Below are 19,331 nucleotides of genomic sequence, written 5' to 3'. Positions count from 1 at the left end.
AACACTTTGGTTTTCTTTTTCTTTTTAAGATTTATTTATTTTTTAATGTGTATATGTCTAGCTAAGTGTATATACATACCATTTGTGTGCAGAGACTAACTGAAATTACAGGCAGTTATGAACTGCCGGACAGTGGTTCTGAGACCTGAACTCAGGTCATCTGGAAGCACTCTTAACTACTGAGGCAGTCTCCCATTTTGGTTTTCTATTTCTTTCTTTCTTTCTTTTTTTTTTTTTTTTTTTTTTTTTTTTTTTTTTTTTTAAGATTTATTTATTTATTTATTTATTATGTATACAGCATGTATGACTGCAGACCAGAAGAGGGCACTAGATCTCATTACAGATGGTTGTGAGCCACCATGTAGTTGCTGGGAATTGAACTCAGGACCTCTGGAAGAGCAATCAGTGCTCTTATCTTCTGAGCCATCTCTCCAGCCTTTGGTTTTCTATTTCTTTATCTGGAAACCAAATGCATGGTTGTTTCTTATGCTTTATATTGGACACATATCTCACACTCTCTTTGGCTTGCTACTTAATAGTAGCAAAGTAATTTAATGTCTGTTTTATTATTATTATTATTATTATTATTATTATTATTATTTACAGGTGTTTGCCTGCATTTACATCTGTGTATCACATGTGTGATATGTGCCTGGTGCCTGTGGAAGACAGAAGAGGGTACAGGACCTCTAGAACTAGTTACTGGTGATTTTGAGCCATCCTGTGGGTGCTGGGAATTGAATCTGGCTCCTCTGCAAAAGCAGTCAGTGCTCTTAATTGCTGAGTCATCCCTTTATCCCCTAGTAAATAATCTCTTTTGTTTCGTGTGCATTGGTGTTTTGCCTGCATGTATGTCTGTATGAGGCTGTTGGACCTCCTGGAACAGGAGCTACAGATAGTTGTAGCTACTATGTCAGTGCTGGGTATTGAACCCAGGTCCTCTGAAAGAGCAACCAGTGCTCTTAACTGCTGAGCTGTCTCTCCAGCCCCTAGTAAAATAAATTTTAACTGAGAAGTAGGAGATTGCAAGCAAAGCCAGACCTTTCTTATGTCTCTGATTTGAAAATTAGATACTTGGTTCTAACAGGCAATGAGAAGCCTTTTCTTGCATCGATGTTTACTTTAAGTTTTTTGTTTTGGTTTGGTTTGGTTTGGTTTTGGTTTTTCGAGACAGGGTTTCTCTGTGTAGCTTTGCACCTTTCCTGGAACTCACTCTGTAAACCAGGCTGGCCTCGAACTCACAGAGATCCGCTTGCCTCTGCCTCCTGAGTACTGGGATTAAAGGCGTGCACCACCACTGCCCGGTTCTTTAAAGTTTTTTTTTTTTTTTCTGAATGCCGTTTATTGAAGGAGGGAAGAGGTCTTAAATAGAGGCTTACAGCACAATGGGAGAACCGAGCCCCAGAGGGCAGAAGTTCTCTACCAATGTTTTACAATCTTCAATCTTGCATCTAAGCTGTTAATGCCCATTATGCAGGATACACAGACAAGGATCTTTTCTTAAGCATTCAGGATGGTGGAACCTGGCAGGGAATTAGCATAGGGAGGACAAGGTCAGCAAGCAAGGCAACAGATACCCAAAACGGGGGCCAGAGCCCTACAGGTCCCCCTTTTACTAAAAAATGAGCTTCTGGCCGGGCAGTGGTGGTGCACGCCTTTAATCCCAGCACTCCGGAGGCAGAGCCAGGCGGATCTCTGTGAGTTCGAGGCCAGCCTGGGCTACCAAGTGAGTTCCAGGAAAGGCGCAAAGCTACACAGAGAAACCCTGTCTCGAAAAACCAAAAAAAAAACAAAACAAGAAAGCAAGTGTCATGGAGACACTTGCCCAGGCCACACAGGCGCTCTGTCTTAGGTTGGTGAGCGCCCCCCCCCCAGGTATTACCCGTCTCTGAATACTCATTATCATACAGATTCAATCCTGTGTGAACTGCAGACTTAACTGCTGCCAAAGATCTCAAAGTGGCGCTGGGCTTGCAGTCTGTGTGTTATCAACACAGAAAAGACCAACAGAAGTCCCAACCCACCCATAGCCAGTAGGCAAGTGAGCCATTCCCTTCCTTAACAAGTCTTACTGCAAATTGGAGTCCTTGTAAGATGGTATCCCAAAAGCAAATGGAACTTGAGTTTATAAATTTATAACTTTCAAAGCCAATCGAGATGTATATAACTATTGAATTAAATTTATCATGCCCATTAGAATGAAAGATTAACTAACTGTGGTAGCTACTTTTGCTGCCAGAGTCTCCACTGTGCTAGCTGTAGTAAGCAATTATGAAATGGTAATCCCGAAACAGTAGCAGCTGTGGCTGCCACTGCTATAACAGCAACAATGGCAGCAGCGATGTCAAATTCTTTTCTGGAGAGTGTGGGCTTCTACTGGCATGGATACAACTCCAGGAACACAACTGCCAAAGCCCATTTTTCTTGATCCCAGCACGACTTAAGCTGGCAGCTCTGCAAAAGAACAAGGAGTATAACTAATGGTCTTATAATGTCTACATTCAGGCTCATAAATTTTAAGGTATCTTCAAAGGGGGTTTAAATGAATTTCAGGAGGCCAATAAATGTTGCACAGAGCCACTCCTGAAAAGTAGGTAGTACAAAAGTAGGTACAACAGTTTGAAGAGGATTGTGAAAATGAAAATGCTTAGCTGGCATGCTACTGTTAAAAAATGGAGGTCAGGACCTTCAGGGTTATCCTTAATCTCCAAGGTGTCTGGGTGACATGTTCTCAAACATACTTGAAAAGGCAGTTACCATACATTACCTTCTGGATAATCCAACAACATGGCTACAGTACCTAGGCTTGTGTTAATGCTTGCCAAAGCTGGCCATATTGGGCTCCCAGTCCCAATTGGCATCAGAAGGGGAGAGTTTTTCATTAAGGCCCAATAGGTCTCTGCCATGTTGGGCTTCAGCAGCAGCCACAGGGCTCACACAGCGCTCAGGAATCCAAAGAGGAACCTCATTGTCCTGCAGAAAGACAAAAACAGAACCCTGGGCCTACACCAATACCAGATTGGGTCTCCAAGTTCCAGTAGAAAGATCCTTCCATCGCTCCAGAGGGTGATTTGCAACAGGAGCCCTCCAGTGCTTATCTGTAGCGGATACTCCAGCAGAATCCGCTGATAAAAAATTTAAAATATATAAAATAAGGGAAAGAATAGAATGTGGAGAGGAAAGATGAGTCCCTAGTTCCCCCTTTTTTTACTTTAGTAAATTTTTTTTTAATAGTTCATACTTTAAAGGTTTTAAAGGTTTAAAATATGCTGGTTTTACTGCTTTTTGGAAACATTTGTGCCATGGTGGTACAGCTTGGGTTCCATCCTCAGCAACCCGTGTATACACGTATACTCACAAATACCTGGTAGACCTTTTTATAAGTGTATAGGAAGCCATTGGTTAATACCAGAGAACTGCCTTCACTGTTACTGTCTTTGTGTATGTGTTGTTTTTTAATCCTCTTCAGGCTTCTTTTTGTCACCTGCTGAGCATGGTCCTGATGGCGGCCCACGACAAGCCTGGTTCTCAGAACAGTAGCTCTGCCCGTCTACTTCATTGCTTTCATCTTGTTTCGCTGTTGCCCCTCCTTGCCTTGCCTGCGTCCAGGAAGCCCAGGCACAGAGTGATGGGTTCCTCACAGTTCACCCTGGGCTTGGGAAGCAACATCAGTAATTTCTTCTTCTCTTCTGTGCTTTAGCTCAGGTTCAAATTGAAGGTGATTTCCTGGCATGTTCCTTCTCCATACTCGAAGAACAGCCTATGGACATGCTTCTGGGATTGGACATGCTTAAACGGCATCAGGTAATTAGAGCTTTTGATACATGGACACATATCAGTGCATGGAGGCTAGAGGTTGACAACAGGTGTCTTCCTTGGTCTGTCTTACCTTGTTGTTTTAGATAGTGTCTTTCACTGAACCCGGAGCTCACGGATTGACTAGACAGGTAGGGCAGCAACTCCAGGGATCCTTGTGTGTCCACTCCCCCAGTGCTGAGGTTCTAGGTGTGTCCTGTTGGCACCAGGCTTTTTACATGGCTTTATTATGTAGCCCTGATCGGCCTGGATGGAGCCCACTGTGTAAGGTAGGGTGCCTTGAACTCACATACTCTTGCCTCTTGCTCCTGGGGTTATAGGCATGTACCATCATGCCTCCGCCCTCTGCTTTTGCTCTGGGTCTCTAGTATTCACATCAGTTCTGCTAGTTGCATATATTGACAAACCAAGAAAGAAACATGGTTTTTCAAACATGGAAGTGTCCTTGGTAGATTCTGTTGTACAGAGTTGAAATGACTGTTATTACAAATGGAGTCTGTCAGTTGAGTGTGGTGGTGCGCACATTTAATCCTAACCCTTAGATCCTAGCACCTAGAACAGAGAGGTGGCCTGGCGGGCACCTGTGAGACCCTGTCTCAAAACAACAGCACAGATCTTTCCTTGTAAAGCCTCTAGGGATAAGTTAAATCTTGTCTCTTTTGACATTATAATTAGCAGTCTTATTTATTTATTTTTTTAACCTTAACATTTTTTAGACTTTATGTGTTTTATTCACATGTATGTACCACATGTGTGCCTGGTGCACTTAAAGGTAAGAAGAAAGCATTGGATCCTCTGGAACTAAGGTTCTGATGGTTATAAGCCACCATGTGGTGCTGGGAGTAGAAGGTCTTCTGCAAGAACAGTGCTCTTGTTCCTTTTACTGAAAATAGATTTTTGGTCACAATAAATCCTGGTTATGGTTTCCCCTCCCTCTACTCCTCTCAGTTCCTCCCTGCCTCCCCTCCCATCCAGATCCACCTTTCTGTCTCATTAGAAAACAAACAGGCTTCTAAGGGATTGTGATATGATAAAACAAAACTAACATATCAGAACTGGACAAACGAACAGAAGGAAAAGAGCCCAAGAGAAGGCACAAGAGACAGAAACCCACTTGTTCTTACACTCAGGAATCCATAAATATACTAAACTAGCAGTCGTAATATACATGCAGAAGACCTGGTGCAGACCTTTATAGACCCTGTACATGCTGCCCCATTTTCTGAGTTCATTTGAGTTTGGATTATGTTGATTAGAGGGCCTTGTTATCCATTCCTTCTGTTTCCTTTCTCAGGGGCTTCCCTGATCCCTGAGGGGAGGGACTTCCCTTTATAGGGCTATGTACAAGTACTCTTAACCCATCTCTCCAGCCTCAGGAGTTTTATTAAGTTGTCTAATTTTAAGATTCTGATTAGAAACCAAAAGGGGCCAGGAGTAGTGGGGGTGTGAGACTTTAATCCCAGCACTTGGGAGGCAGAGGCAGGCAGCAGAAGGTTTTTTTTTTTTTATTGATTTCCTGCAGGTGTTTAATACATGCTTTTCTTAGCTGTTGATTAAACAATAGTTAGAACCTTGAAATTAAAAGGCCAGAGAATGAAAATGCTTTGTTCATACAGCGAGGATTATCTGACAATACATTAATTTGTCATGATACTTTATTCCTCATCTAAAGCTTAACTAAGATCTACCATGCTTATTGCAGACCATTGGTTAGTGTCTGCTGCATAATAAAATGCCACAGTAGTTTATATTTGTTTGTTTTGCTAAGGAAGTGCTGTTCCACTGAATATACCTGAATCCCACTGTGGGTTTTTAAATAAAGTCAATACCTTTATGCCACTATATTTTAAATATTCCACACGATGATGTAAATCAGGTGACACTTAACTAGTATATGAAAGGCTCTCTAGTTTCAGGCTCCTAAAATTAAAAAGCCCTGAAAAATAATGTGTATTATATGATTTAGCATTTTAAATGCCAAATGTATAAATATGTAAATGAAAACTAGGTTATTTATTTGTCACTGTCTTGCTATCGTTTAGCATACACCGGTATTTTCTAACTTTACAGATATAAATCATACATGGCAATGTCAGACTTTTAATTAAAGATGAAAACACACAGGGAAGGATAATGTAAATAAGGAGTGAAGTGGCTGTGGTGGGCCACCACACCTGTGGTCCCACCACTTGGCCTCAGGCAGGTGGATCAAGAGGTCAAGGATGGTCTGGACTATAGACCCTGCCTCAAAAAATAAAACAAAGGAGGGCAGAGGGATGGCTGGGTATATAGCACTAGCTGCAGTGGCTGTGCAAGCCTGAAGACCCCCCACTGATTCCCAGAGCCCTTGATGGATGCGATGGCATCTGTGCCCAAGATAGGACATGGAGACACAAGTGCCTGAAGTATTCGACACAGCAGCAGAAACGAGACAAACAGAGACAAGCCTCAGGAGTTCAAGGCCAGCCTCCACTATATACATACTTGCTGAGTTCAAGGGCCTAGCTCTAAAATCAGAAAAGGTCTAGGGAGATGGAGTAGCACACAGGCAGGAGGAGGGTGTGTTGGAGGCTGTCTTAGGCTATAAAGTGAGTTCAAGATCATCCTGGATTACATAGCAAGACTTTGTCTCCAAAGCCAGCTATAAAAAATGGGTGCTTTTGGGTAGATGGTAAGGTTATGTTTGTTTTATTCTTAAACTGTCTTTTCCTGGTAATGGTCTTTAGTGGTTGACTGTGGAACTAAGACTTGATTCTTCTGTAGGGAGCTTCATTTGCTGCTCTTCTTTGCTTTCTTTCTCCAGTGTTCGATTGACTTGAAGAAAAATGTACTGGTGATTGGCACCACAGGCTCACAGACCACCTTCCTTCCTGAGGGGGAGCTCCCGGAGTGTGCCCGCTTGGCGTATGGAACTGGGCGAGAGGACATACGGCCAGAGGAGATTGCAGACCAAGAATTAGCAGAAGCCATTCAAAAATCAGCAGAGGATGCAGGTATTGGGACTGACCATTTGAATAGTGCTGTGTCATTAGTGGGGTAAGGCCTTTCTAGGAATTAACTTCATTTTTCAGCAGAGGTGTGCTCACTGTCTTCTTACTCTTAATACCATGGTGAGGGGACTCAGTCCCCAGTACCACATAAAGTGGGTGAAGTGGTACACACCTAGAATTCCAGCACTCAGGAGGTAAAGATGGGATAGTCAGAATGCAAGGCTAGCTTGGAATATCTGAGACTCTGTCTCAAAAAGGAGAGAGGCAGGCAGGGGTTTGCATTGCCATGGCTCAGCAGGTAAAGGGCCTTGCCACAGAAGCCTAGAAACCAGAGCCCAAATGTGGAAGGAGAGTGCCGACTACACAGCTATGCTCTGACCTAGGCATGCCCAAGATACACACCATCGTAATACAAAACTTGAAAGGACTCCTATGTCAACAGCTCAAGAAAAAAGAACCTGGGTAGCTGAGGCAGGGGGATCTCTGTGAGTTGGAGGCCAACCTGGTCAAACAGAGTGAGTTCCAGGACAACCATGCTGTTATACAGAGAACCCTGTCTCAAAAAAAAAAAAAAAAAAAAAAAAAAAAAAAAAAAAAAAAAAGCAGCAGTCCGAGACCAGGGCTGCAGAATCACAAATTCAGGCCCAGCTTTGGCTGTGTATTGTTCCAGGCTGGTTTGGGCTGTGTAGACATACCCTGTGACAGAACAAAACAAAACAACCAGAGGAGCCTGGAGTGGTGGCACACACCTTAATCCCAGCTCTCCGGAGGCGAAGCAGATCTCCACCTCTGTGGGTTCAGCTAAGTTGTTCTGCATAGTGTGACCCTATCTCAGAAAAGAAAAGAGGAACAAGGATCCAGTGCTCTGTTCAAGGTTAGGTCATTATTTGCTCGGATGCTTCTGAAACATTCTGTTTTTTCCATAAAGAAACTTCTGCAGTAAGCACACACTTTCAAGATCAGCAATATTTCCCTAGAAATGCTTCATTTTCTCAGCCTGTTTGATTTGAAGGAAGGCATTATCACTGTGACTAAGCAGGGAAAGTTTACTGAAAGTGCTGCCACCAATGAGAAGGACCAGTGACCAGTGTAATCTTAACGTTAATCAGCTGTAGTATTCATGTTCACTGAGGTTTCAGACTAAGGCTACACAGCACTGCTTTGAAACCAAGCTAATGCCTTCTAAATCTGAAGAGAAAGCAGAATCTTCTGAGAAAAATGGATCAAGACAGCTTTGCTGAAATTCCCCATTTGTTAACAGAACAGTGACTCTGGGTGCATTTTCTAAAAACTGAAAAGAATTACCTTTTAAGTGAGGTGTCTTGAAGTCCTGGGTCAGGATTATTCATCAATGTGACCATCTCACACTTTGCTTTTCCTGGTAGAGAGTGTGTTAGAATTACAAGTTCATGGAATAGATTTTCTGCTCAAGACAAAGATAATACATTTGTAAAGTTTTGTTATGTTTTCCTGGAGAACCTGCAGGTGTGTGTAGCCTTGAGCCTCTGGAATGGGATTGTGTAGCTGATGGAACTTCCAGGTTGGCCTTGGTTACCTTGTGGTCCAGCTTCACTGTATGTAAAGTGGAGTTTCGAGTTACCCGCAATCATTTAATTTTCCCGGAAGGTCAGCCTGAGTGAGCTCATCTACCTCCTTAGCCTATAGACGGTAACTTGGCAACTTAGACGGGATGCTGACGTTTTGAGATCCTTTCCCTGCACAGCCACGTGCTCTGATTAGAGAAGCACTAGCTTATGGCAGCAGTGTTCCTAACCCATTAACCCTCAGCCTCCTGAAGAGCTCCTCTTACAGTTCAGCTGGCTAAAGTAGGCGAGACATTTTCAAGATCAGCAAAGGAAGGCCTGGCCAGTTTCAGAAACCACTGAATCCATGGAGCCTTTGCTACTGGCCCGGGTAAACTGCTGATTTTTGTAGTAGTGTTCTAATGGTGTCATTCTGCAAGGTTAGACTTTTATTTGTTTATTTGGAGAACCAACTGCCTAAGATCACTAAAATCACAATTCTATGGACATAATTTGTGAAAGTATTTCGGAAAGTTACTTGGCTAATTATCAGGGTATCTTTACCTTCTGTGTCTGTCTAGAGTCAGTAGGAGCTGTCTTAACATGTCTATATACTGCTTAACTGAAGAAGGCAGTAGCTGGGACTTAATCAGACTTGATTTGTCCTCAGAAAATGAACATGAACCAGTTGTGCTGGCATCTGCCTATAAACCCTGCAATTGGGATGTCAAGTTCTGCCATTCTGGGCTATATGCATAGCAAGACCTTGTCTCAAACCGCCTGCCCCCCCCCCAAAAAAAAATAGGACTTTTGAGAAATTTGGAAAGCTCCTACACTTGTTCACTAACCGTTGTAGAGTGGTCTTCAAGCAGTTCTTTTGATGGATTCACTGCCTGTGGCCCATTTGCCTCCAACATCTGTGCAGAGCTATGGAATAATTTCTTTCCAAGTACAGTTAAAAATCTGAGCCGGGCGGTGGTGGCACACACCTTTAATCCCAGCACTCGGGAAGCAGAGCCAGGCGGATCTCTGTGAGTTTGAGGCCAGCCTGGGCTACAGAGTGAGTTTCAGGAAAGGTGCAAAGCTACACAAAGAAACCCTATCTCGAAAAAAAAACAAAAACCTGTTAATGTAGAAACCTTGCTGGTTGTCTTTGAAGAGATGCCCACGCTGTGGAAACACCCTCAACCTGGACTCCTCGCTCCTGATTGGAAGGATGGAAAGGATTGAGGACTGCAGCCCTGCATGCTGTGTGGTTCTGCATTGTTAACCCACATTTGCTTGTCTGTTTCCTAATCCAAACAGAGCGTCAGAAGCCATGATGCATGTAGTGTGTGTGTGCTGCAGCTGGAGTGGGCCCCAGACCAGGTATTTATAGACACCACATTAACCTTCCGTCCACTTATCGCCTGTGCTTTGAAAAATCTCTCTGTCTGGAACCATTTTGGAAATTCAAGACTTGTCATCCCTGTTTCTCCCTATTTACTCTGGTTACAACTAGCCTGTATATACATTTATATGTATGTAGGCAGAAATTCTTATTGTTTATGGGAACAGTCCAGGGGGAGAGTCTTAGTAAAAAGTACCTACCATCTGACAGTTGAGAACACTGCGTCAAGACTATTGGCATGACAGCAGTTGGTTGCAGGTAACTGAATTTCTTAAGCCATTTTCCTTTGAAAACTGGAAGTCCTCGGATGTTTGAGGTTTATAGAAGGGCAAAATTTTCATCTTATTGAGCAGAAATGGAAACTTGAGCCAATTGACTTGTCCAGAATCATAGTAATAGGTGGGCTGGGTGTGGTAATGCATTCCTGCCATCCCCTTCTTGGGAAGTTGAGGCAGGAGGATGCAAAGTTTGAGACCAGCCTGGACTGTTTAGTGAAACTGTCTTAGGGGAAAGTGTTGACAGAACCTACATTATTTCCCAAACAGTAAGAGCCAAGACTTGACCTTTCCTTCTTTCTGTCCTTGGCCTGACAACCCTGTGGGAGCATCTGCTGTCCCTTCGTTGTTGTCAACAGGACTGTGTCGGTCTGTGCACATTTGTCAATTCTATCTGAAGCCCGGCTTGAGTAAGGGTTTGGAGGCTGGTTGTAATTAGACTCAAAACATTTCATATTCTCGCTCTGTCTCGCTCGCTCGCTCACTCACTCTTGCACTTTCATGTTAAGGACATTAGGCACAGTTAATGTCCATTGGGCTCTCTTTCTAATCCCCGGTGGTACTGGCTGTTTCAGTTTCAGAAGGACGACAAATATGCTGCTCTCATAGTAAGTACAAGGTCCGCTAAGGCTTACCTCACCTCACCTGCTTTTTGGGTTGTGTAGGTGCTTAACACTGAACCCAGGAGTGGTCCATGCTCCCCCATGGTGCTGACATGGATATTCTATTACAGTGTGCTTTTTATGTTAGCATTAGTTCCAAACTGAACTTCTTTCAGAGTCAGCTTCATTGATTAGATTTATAAAACTAGGAACTTTTTAGATTTAGTGAATGTAGTTTAAACAGACAAAATCATTATCCTGTTTTTCACTAAACTTTAAGAAAAATTCCTTAGGTCAATAATTGAGCCAGGCAGTGGTAGTGCATGCCTTTAGTCCCAGCACTTGGGGAACAGAAGCAGGCAGATCTCTGAGTTTGAGGCTAGCCTGATCTACAGAGCTAGTTCCAGGGTAGCCAGGGCTATACAGAAAAAATGGGGGGGGGGGAGAAGTCAATAACTATAGGATATGGTGGCGCACACTTTTAATTCCTCCACTGGGGAGACAGAGGCAGGTGGAATCTATGAGCCTGGTCTACATAGTGAGATCCTTTATCAGAGGGGGAAAAAAGGAAGTCAGTAATTGAGCCAAGTGTGGTGATACCTCCTTAGGATCCCAGCCCTTGAAAAATGGTGGTGACAGAATCCCTAGTTCAAGAGCAGCCTAGACCCTGGTGTGCTAGGGTGCACCTTTAATCCCAGCATTTAGGAGGCAGAGGCTAGAGGATCTCTGAGTTCAAGGCCAGCCTGGTGTACATAGTAAGCTTCTGGACAAACTACTGACTACATTAAGAAATCCTGTCTCGGGCTGGAGAGATGGCTCAGAGGTTAAGAGCACTGGCTGCTCTCTGAGAGGTCCTGAGTTCAATACCCAGCAACCACCAGGTGGCTCACAGCCATCTCTGGTGGGCTCTGATGCCCTCTTCTGGCATAAAGGTGTACATGAAGATAGAACAATAAATCGTTTTTTAAAAAAGAAAGAAAAAAAAAAAGAAATCCTGTTTCAACCCAGAAGAGGGAAAGCCAGCAGCTTCCCAGCAAAGCCCATCCTTCAGTGCTGCTCACAGTGTCTGGCCGCTGGAATCCCAACTGCTCTCTGCAGGAATTGAGGAGTGGAGACCCAGCAGGAGCGCGGATGTTGCTGCTCTTTAGCACAAAGCATCTGAATTGAATTGAACCCAGGAGCCGATTGTTTCCAGCCTTGATAACAGCCTGTGTCTTTTAATTAAAGGCATTTTGGGTGTTTAGAGGCCAGTTTTTAATGGTACCAGAAGGAGTCGGACCTATTGAGTAGTATCGTTGTGGTATCTGCACTGAACTAGTGTTTGAGCCTGCCATCATGTTTGAAGGGTTGGTAAATTAGAGCAACTCTTAAGTTACTGTTGCCTATTGAAAAGCTAGTACACTGTGCTTGCTTCGGCAGCACATAGACTAAAAAAAATGAAAAGCTGGTACACTATTCCTCTACCCTCCCTCCCCTGTACTCAGCAAAGATCTTAAACCTTGTCAGTTTTATTGTGCTGTGTTAGAGTTGCAATGTTTGGAAGCTGGGCATGCTAGTGCGTGTTGTAATCCCAGCACTCAGACTGAAGCAGGAGCAGTGCCCCAAGTTCCAGACCAGACAGAACTACATTACAGGGCTGGAGATGTAGTTGGATTAGTAGAGTGCCTTCCTGGCGTGGAAGCTAGGTTTGGTCCCCAGTACCATATAACCTGGGAGTAGTGGTGCGCACCCGTGGTTCTGGCACTGGAGGTATCATCCTTGTGCATCAGGTTAGAGGCCAGCGTGGGAGCCAGGAAATGGTTAAATAAATAGATACAGTGCTTGATGAGACAAAGAAAACTCTTGTCTGCTTCATCTCTAGGTTTGTTTTGTTCTTTGAGTTGGTGCGCGATTGTACCATGATTTTTTAGAAGCTTGGCTAGAAATGAAATCCATTGTTGACTTCTGTTTTCTAGGGATCTGTAGGCATGTAAACCCCATCTCGGGTGCCCCACTCTGTCCCCAGCGTACTTGCTTTTGGATTTTTTCTGCGTAACTTACGCTCACACTTGAAACATGGGAAAGTTCACTGGAGCCGGCTATGGTGGCCTGTGCTGTAATTCCAGCATCAGGAGGCTGACATGTGAGAACTGCTGATAGTTCAGGACTGAACAACTGGGCGCTTTTTTTTTTTTAAATAAAAAGAAAGTTTGTGAGAATCATCCAATGAAGATCCAGAACTTCACCAGAAATAAAGAAGCATAGCTGCTTGCTTGCTTGGCATGATGGGATGCCAACAGCCCTCACTCCAGAAGCTGGGGCAGATCTCAAGTGTAAGGCCTGCTCAGGCTGTGTAGTGAGACTGTGTCTGAAATAAATACACACAACTGTCTGTGAGCCATTGTCAAGTGCATTGTCAAGGTTACAGTTCTTTACATGTGGAATTTTAATAACCTTTATTAAAGACACTCAATTCAGGTTCAGTATGCTATCTCATTTACTACAGAAAGATTCTTGTATTTTTTTTTTACCCTCATGTTTCCAAGAGAGACCTAAATTAAAAGGCCTGCTTTTATTCTATTGAGATTTCATTCTCTGATAATACAGTGATCTGCTAACTAATCTTTTTTCTTTCCTTTACTTTTTTTTTTTCCTTTTTACAGAGAAAAGCAGTAAAGAATCTACCTCACAGGGAATGTCATCGTTGCTGACTTCAGATGGATTCAGCCCTCCAGCCCCTTCTTCCGGGCAGAGTCCTGAGGTTGGCAGCCCTACGAGTCTCGCTCGCTCTGTCTCTGCTTCAGTCTGCGCCATCAAGCCCAGTGACCCCAGTAGCATTGAACCTAGAGCTGTGGAGGCCATGAAGACTTCAACTGACTTTCAGACTAGCTCTAAGAAAACAGACCCTCCTCCTCTGCAGGGTCCTCCTGATCTCGCTTCCCCAGCAGACCAGAATCCAGCTATGCCTTTTCATAATTCATCTGAAGAAGCATTTGTTGCAGATAATCCAGAGAAATCTGCTGAAGGAAGAACCCAGGACCTCCGAGTTTATCTCCATACAAGACAGGACACTAGTTTCTCTCTCACAACTACTGGGATGCATGAGCCCCAGGTATTTGTGGAAGAAAAGAATTGGCATCCAGAATATCAGAACCCAAGTCAAGTGAATGGCCTTCAGCAACACAGAGAACCACACAATGCGAGTGGACGGCAGAACGTTCCACATGACCAAGAATGTCCTTGTGACACAGAAGACCTTGAACTTCATGAAGAAAATCAACAGGACCAAGAAAAAATTGTCAGTTTGAAAGCTGTGATGAAAGGAGATGAACTTCAGACAAATGCTCATCTTCCAAGTACAGAGAAAAGTCTTGTAGCTTCAGGGTACTGTAGCTGTTCGTGCTCAGAAACCCTGATGGAAGTGGATACAGCTGAACAGTCTCTGGTTGCTGTGCGCAGCTCAACAGGCAGGCAGAATGCCAGTGTCAAGAGCCCTGGAGCATCGCATCTCACTTCAGATAATCCCTCAATGGAAGTGGAAACAGGACAGTGTAACGCCTCCTGTGAAAGCATGGAACATTCCATTTCAGCCCGGGGTTTGCAGCTCCCAGAAGATACTGTTGAAATGTCTATGATGGATAGCAGAGATAGCCGCAGTTCCCCTTCCCCTTTAAGTGATCATGGTCACCCCTCTGTGGAGGCAGCTGAAGAATTCTGTTCATCTGTCACAGTGGCCTTGAAAGAACTGCATGAACTTTTGGTCATTAGCTGTAAGCCAGCTTTGGAAAAAGCACCTGAAGATGTTGCCTGTCAGTCAGAGATGGAAGCTGAGAGCCAAGCAGGTATTTTTGACGTTTCAGGAAAGAGGGCCCAAAATGAGCATCTGATCCCTAGTGATCAGTACCCACAAGTTTCCTGTCACCAGGCCACCTCTGAATCAGAAAAGACAGACATTGTAGGCACTACACCTTGTGCTGGGATAGAAGATAAAGCATATACTAGCTTCAGGGGTCTGGGTGATAGTTTGTCAAATGGCCGAGAAGTTGCCCCCAGACCAAGGGAGTTGGTCAGGAAGAACTGTTCTGTCGTCATAACCTCAGCCAAACCATCTGATGAGTCACGCTGCACCTCAGGTGTAGAAATGTCACCCACATTTGCAGTAGGTGAGGAGGGTGCCCACAGTCAGCCTTCTGAGCACATGCAGAATCCAGGCACAGACGGGCCAGAGACCAGCGATGTCTGCCCTGGAGCTGCGCCGCCCTTTCGTGGATTGGACCCACCTGCTACACAGCCCTTGTCTTCTCCCTCCGCTCTGCCGCCGTTCATCTTTCCCGCCGCAGATGTTAACCGGATTCTTGGTGCCGGCTTCACTCTGCAAGAAGCCCTCGGGGCTTTGCATCGAGTTGGTGGGAATGCAGACCTTGCACTTCTTGTTTTGCTCGCAAAGAACATTGTGGTCCCTACGTAATTGTGGGACAGTGGGCTTAGCCCGTACTCCATTCCGTTTGTGAAAGCCCTCCCCACACAGATGCACACTCACCACACACACACAGCATACGTAGAAACCTGCAAGCAAAATGTTGAGCCAGATTTTTTTTTTTCCGGCCAAAGTAATTTATGATCTTTTGTCTGATGAATTTGTCTATTTTACTTGTTAAAATTTGGGCCTTTTAAAATGTATTAGCAGTATGTGCATACAAAAGCTTTTTATTCTCATTAAGATGATGTATTCTGGAATAAAATGGATGGTTTTCTGTATAGCATACCATTTTAGATGAGTGAGTGCTTTGAAAGAGGAGCCATGAGGAACCTGCCACCTGTGCAGCTCGGAACAGGTCAGCCACCTGCTGTGACTCTGGCTGTGCTGTGTGCAGGATGTGGCTGAGAACAGGACGCTGGAGACGAGTTCAATAACTTCTGGAGTTGTTTGTTTGATTTGTGTGCTCAGGGGTGACATTTAAGTAGGATGAGCGGGAGGGCTTAACACCTGAGCTGTCGTCTTGTGCATAATAGGCTGCTGCATGGATTGATTGCCAAATACCTTTATGACAGAGGGTGGGGTATGGGAGAATTCACATTAGAGTGAAACATGGTGCTACTTGTATTTAAAAAGGGAAGGGGAAAAAAACCTGATCATAATTCCATTTGCAAATGTCAAGGACTGTGAGTAAAAGATAATGGCTTAGACGAAACACTGGAATGTACTAGAGATAGGGCTTGGGGCATCTCACTGACACCCCAGCCCTCAGTGGCCAATGGTGAGTCCAGCTTCAGCTCACGGGTTGGCCACCTGGAGCCTAGCTTCTGAAACATGTCTGCTGGGAGGTTCTTCCCACGTTCAGTCTAAGCTCAGAGCTGAGCAAGACTGAACTAGGAGAACCTTTGTCCCTGGTCCTCTTGGTGCTTAGACTGGGTCCGTCTGTGAGTGTCCTTCATGGCAGTGAATACAGCTGAAGTTCTGACTACAGTGGCCTTGGTACAGTGTTCATCCCTTTCTTTCCTCAGGAGTTTCTTTTTCTAAGCAGGATCCATGTTTGTGTTCACCACGTTGAGGTAGAGTTGGGGTGGAATGTGTAGATGTGTTTATCGTGGCCTTTTTAATGTAAGTTCTCGACTTGCAAGTTGTCCTGTGGGCCCTACTGTGCAGTGATCCCTCCGGATAGGGTTGGAAGCATCCTTTCCTAGAACATAAACTGTTGTCTTAGATGTCTGGCAGGAATCTGGAATCTTGCTTTTCTTGAAAAGGATCTTGAGGGTAATTCCTGGTTCCCGGTGAGAGTTTGCAGTTTGTTGAAATGGAAGTGTCGAAATCGATTTCTGAACTAAGCATTAACTGATTTTTGTCTAAAGTCAATCTCTCCCTTCCTCCGCTCTGAAAGTTTGTTCTTACCATCAAAATTAAAGTCATCGAGCACAGACAGGTTCATATCTCAGGGGTTTTTGAAACCTTAGGGGCACTTACAGGGATTTGTTCTCTGATCCATCCTTGTTTCTGCCATACTATTTGTGTGCCGAGACTCACTTCAGGACATGATGGCAAGTCACACAGAGTATCATGATCCTTTCTGGAATAGGAGATGGTTTCTGGATGGCCTTGCGGTTTCCTTCTCTCCATTAAATGGCACTCAGAACATCAGGCTAGCCAAGCAGTTCTTTGTTTCAGATGAGCACAGCTCATCCACTCTTTGCATGTTCTGCACCAAAGATGTATGTTGGTAACACGAGGAAACTGCTCCTGGGGTTCTGTCCCCGACTCAGCTGTGGTTAGAGCCAGATCAAGCAGCAGCGCAGTGAGGCCTGGTATTTGCTTAGGGGGTGGGTTGGGGTATATTTTAGGGTTACAAATCTTTGAGGCCACAGGATGGGGTGGGTAGAGAAGGTACTGATGACAGACCCACCCACCCACCCCAAGGCCTTCAGAAGAAACTGACATGAAAGCCCAGTGGTTTGACTGCTGACTTTTTACAATGTGGAAGTTTGGGAGACAGCCCTAGGCAGAATGTCGAATACCAGTCTGGAAAAGATTTCATTACAATAGCTTTTACAGGTGTGTTTCTTTTTAGAAGCAAAATGATAGGCCAGTAGTTTACACAGATACTCTTTTTAGGAATCCATTGAGCTTAACTCATTTGCCAAATACTTTGTTCCTTTGGGTCATTACTTTCTTTTCAACATATACTTACTTTTGATTTTTAAACTGTCAAAAATAAATTAAAGGCCAGGCATGCTGGCATATACCAGGTGGTAGGCAGATCTCTGAGTTCAAGGCCAGCCAGAGCTACATTAGTGAGACCCTGTCTAAAAACAGAAAATCTTTTTAAAATTAGGAATTGGTTGGCTTAAATGGAGCAGTCCTAGAAACATGGCACTAGTCGACTTCATTGTCAGTTTTCATTTAGTAACTAACTACCAAGATCAAATCATCGTGAATCCTAGTGTTCAGGTGTCAGATTACAGCCATAACCACAAGGGCAACTCCTTTACCAAACCGTGCCGGGAGGTTCTGTGGCCGGCACTTACCTCCAGTGGTGGTCTCCATGTGTGCACCAAAGAGGATTTACCTGTAAAACCTGTGCTGACGCTGGTGTGTGGAAGGGGCTTGTAGCCAGACAGTATAACTGCGGCTGGGGTTTGGCCCTTTGCTTCTGTGAAGGGCTGTTTCCAGGTGGGGTAGTTCAGGCCTTGAGACAGCCAGAAGCCTTCGCCCCACAGTTTGGGCTGTGGTGTTGACAGGTGAAGACCGGTTGCTTGGCAAAGGAAGCTTGAGTAAACGGTGAATGGTGTACGACAACCTCTTCCTCAGATCCTAGCCCCTCTGATCGAAGTGTCCACCCAATGCATTTCTTTGGCAAGAGGGTGCATAGGAACGGGATAGGGACCTGGTGTCACTGATTTTATAACCAGCTTCTGTAGCTTCTGCCTGTTCGTCCCTCTCTACAGCTTTCTATCTCTAGCGAAAGCCATAAGAATTTGTTTCAACTCTTCAGCTCATGTCTATAAATAAATATGTACGCTATCATAGATAAGGTGATTGACAAATATCTTGCATAGTTTGAAAAGCAGCTTTTATGTCTACAGATGCCTGCACATCTGGCGGCTTTTCTTCCTACCATGTATATAATAAACTGCCTTGCAAATAATTGCAGGAGAGTCAAGGCAAATTTTCTTTTTTTGTTGTGTGTTTTTTGTTTTTTGAGATAAGATCTCACCAGAGCCCGGGCTGGCCTCAAACTCATGGCAGTTCTGCCTCAGCCTCTAGAACGCTGGGATTATAGGCTCACACCACCATGCCCAGTTCACACAGTGCATTCCAGTTGCTACCTGTGGCGAGCATGAACAATGTGGCTGAACTGACTGGTGTACCCCTAGCAATGGCATGGGGCTTGGGGGCATGGCTGAGCAGTAGAGCTACTGCATAGCATGTGAGGTCCAGGGTCTGATCTTTAAAGTAAAAGCCAGTCCTGGTGATGTAGGAGTCTGTGGCTGACTAAAAAAGCAAAGGTTACCATATATTCCCCTCCTGGAGAAGGAAGGCCACTTGTCTCAGTAGTTACATTAGATAGCATTTTGTGTTTCCTGGGAATGAGTTCCTCTTGACAGCAGAAAGTCAACTCAGCGGTCCCTGAGGGCTGGCCCAGAGCTCCTGTGAGCTACCCAACCCCTTGAGTGTCGGTAGAGAGACCACAGGAAGGACTTCAGGGTGAGCCTTGGATGTACTTGCTTTTCTTTTGTGCCTTAATTTTTTTGAATAGCAGAAGCATCACATCTTGGGAGTATCAGGAAAGGCCAGAGGGGCAGCTCTCCTGGAGAGGGCTGGCCACAGTATGTGGTCCTTGGCTCGTGGCTGCTTTGACTCACTCTTACCCTGCGTCAGTCAAACATTGGGTCTCCCCGATAGGAGGTTCTGTATCCTATATACCAAAAATGGTTTCTAGGTGTTTGTTAGGTTTTCTGTTGTGCATTTTGTGCTGTTAGGGAGAAATCAAATCTTACATTCTAGATAGGAAGTTAGCGCCTGTCAAGTTATGCAGTCTGATCAAGAGCCCCTATTTTTGTTCATCAAACATTGAATACCCCTGAGCCTGGGAGCTCAGCAGCAACGGAAGGAGACTGGAGCCTGGCCTTAGAAGCCTTCAGTCTAGGAGAGACATGAGACAAGTGTTAACTAAGATCTGTTTATACCTATTGGCATGCTTTTGTTTTGGAGAAGAGATTTCGTGTAGCCCAGGCTGGCCTTGAACTAGCAGTCCTCAAAC

The 19,331-nt window shown here is 44.5% G+C and overlaps 1 protein-coding gene across 4 annotated transcripts in view; it reads left to right on the top strand.

Annotated features, from left to right (window-relative positions):
- The window catches only part of LOC114700863 (protein DDI1 homolog 2), a 49,751-nt gene extending 30,634 nt beyond the window's left edge, over nucleotides 1-19,117 (top strand). For 2 of the 4 annotated variants that reach the window (XM_037203165.1, XM_028880673.2), the window contains exons 7-9: nucleotides 3,701-3,804; nucleotides 6,620-6,809; nucleotides 13,239-19,117. In XM_037203165.1, the coding sequence (XP_037059060.1) occupies nucleotides 3,701-3,804; nucleotides 6,620-6,809; nucleotides 13,239-15,043 (2,099 nt within the window). In that variant the 3' untranslated portion in view covers nucleotides 15,044-19,117. Of the gene's footprint in view, nucleotides 1-3,700; nucleotides 3,805-6,619; nucleotides 6,810-9,634; nucleotides 9,698-13,238 lie in introns of those variants that run through there. The other 2 variants (XM_028880676.1, XM_028880675.2) reach the window with 2 other exon arrangements.
- The last annotated feature ends 214 nt before the right edge of the window (nucleotides 19,118-19,331 follow it).

Source organism: Peromyscus leucopus, chromosome 2 (genome assembly GCF_004664715.2).
Source record: "Peromyscus leucopus breed LL Stock chromosome 2, UCI_PerLeu_2.1, whole genome shotgun sequence".
NCBI classification, from domain to species: Eukaryota; Metazoa; Chordata; class Mammalia; order Rodentia; family Cricetidae; genus Peromyscus; species Peromyscus leucopus.
This window is presented reverse-complemented; position numbering and strand designations above follow the sequence as displayed.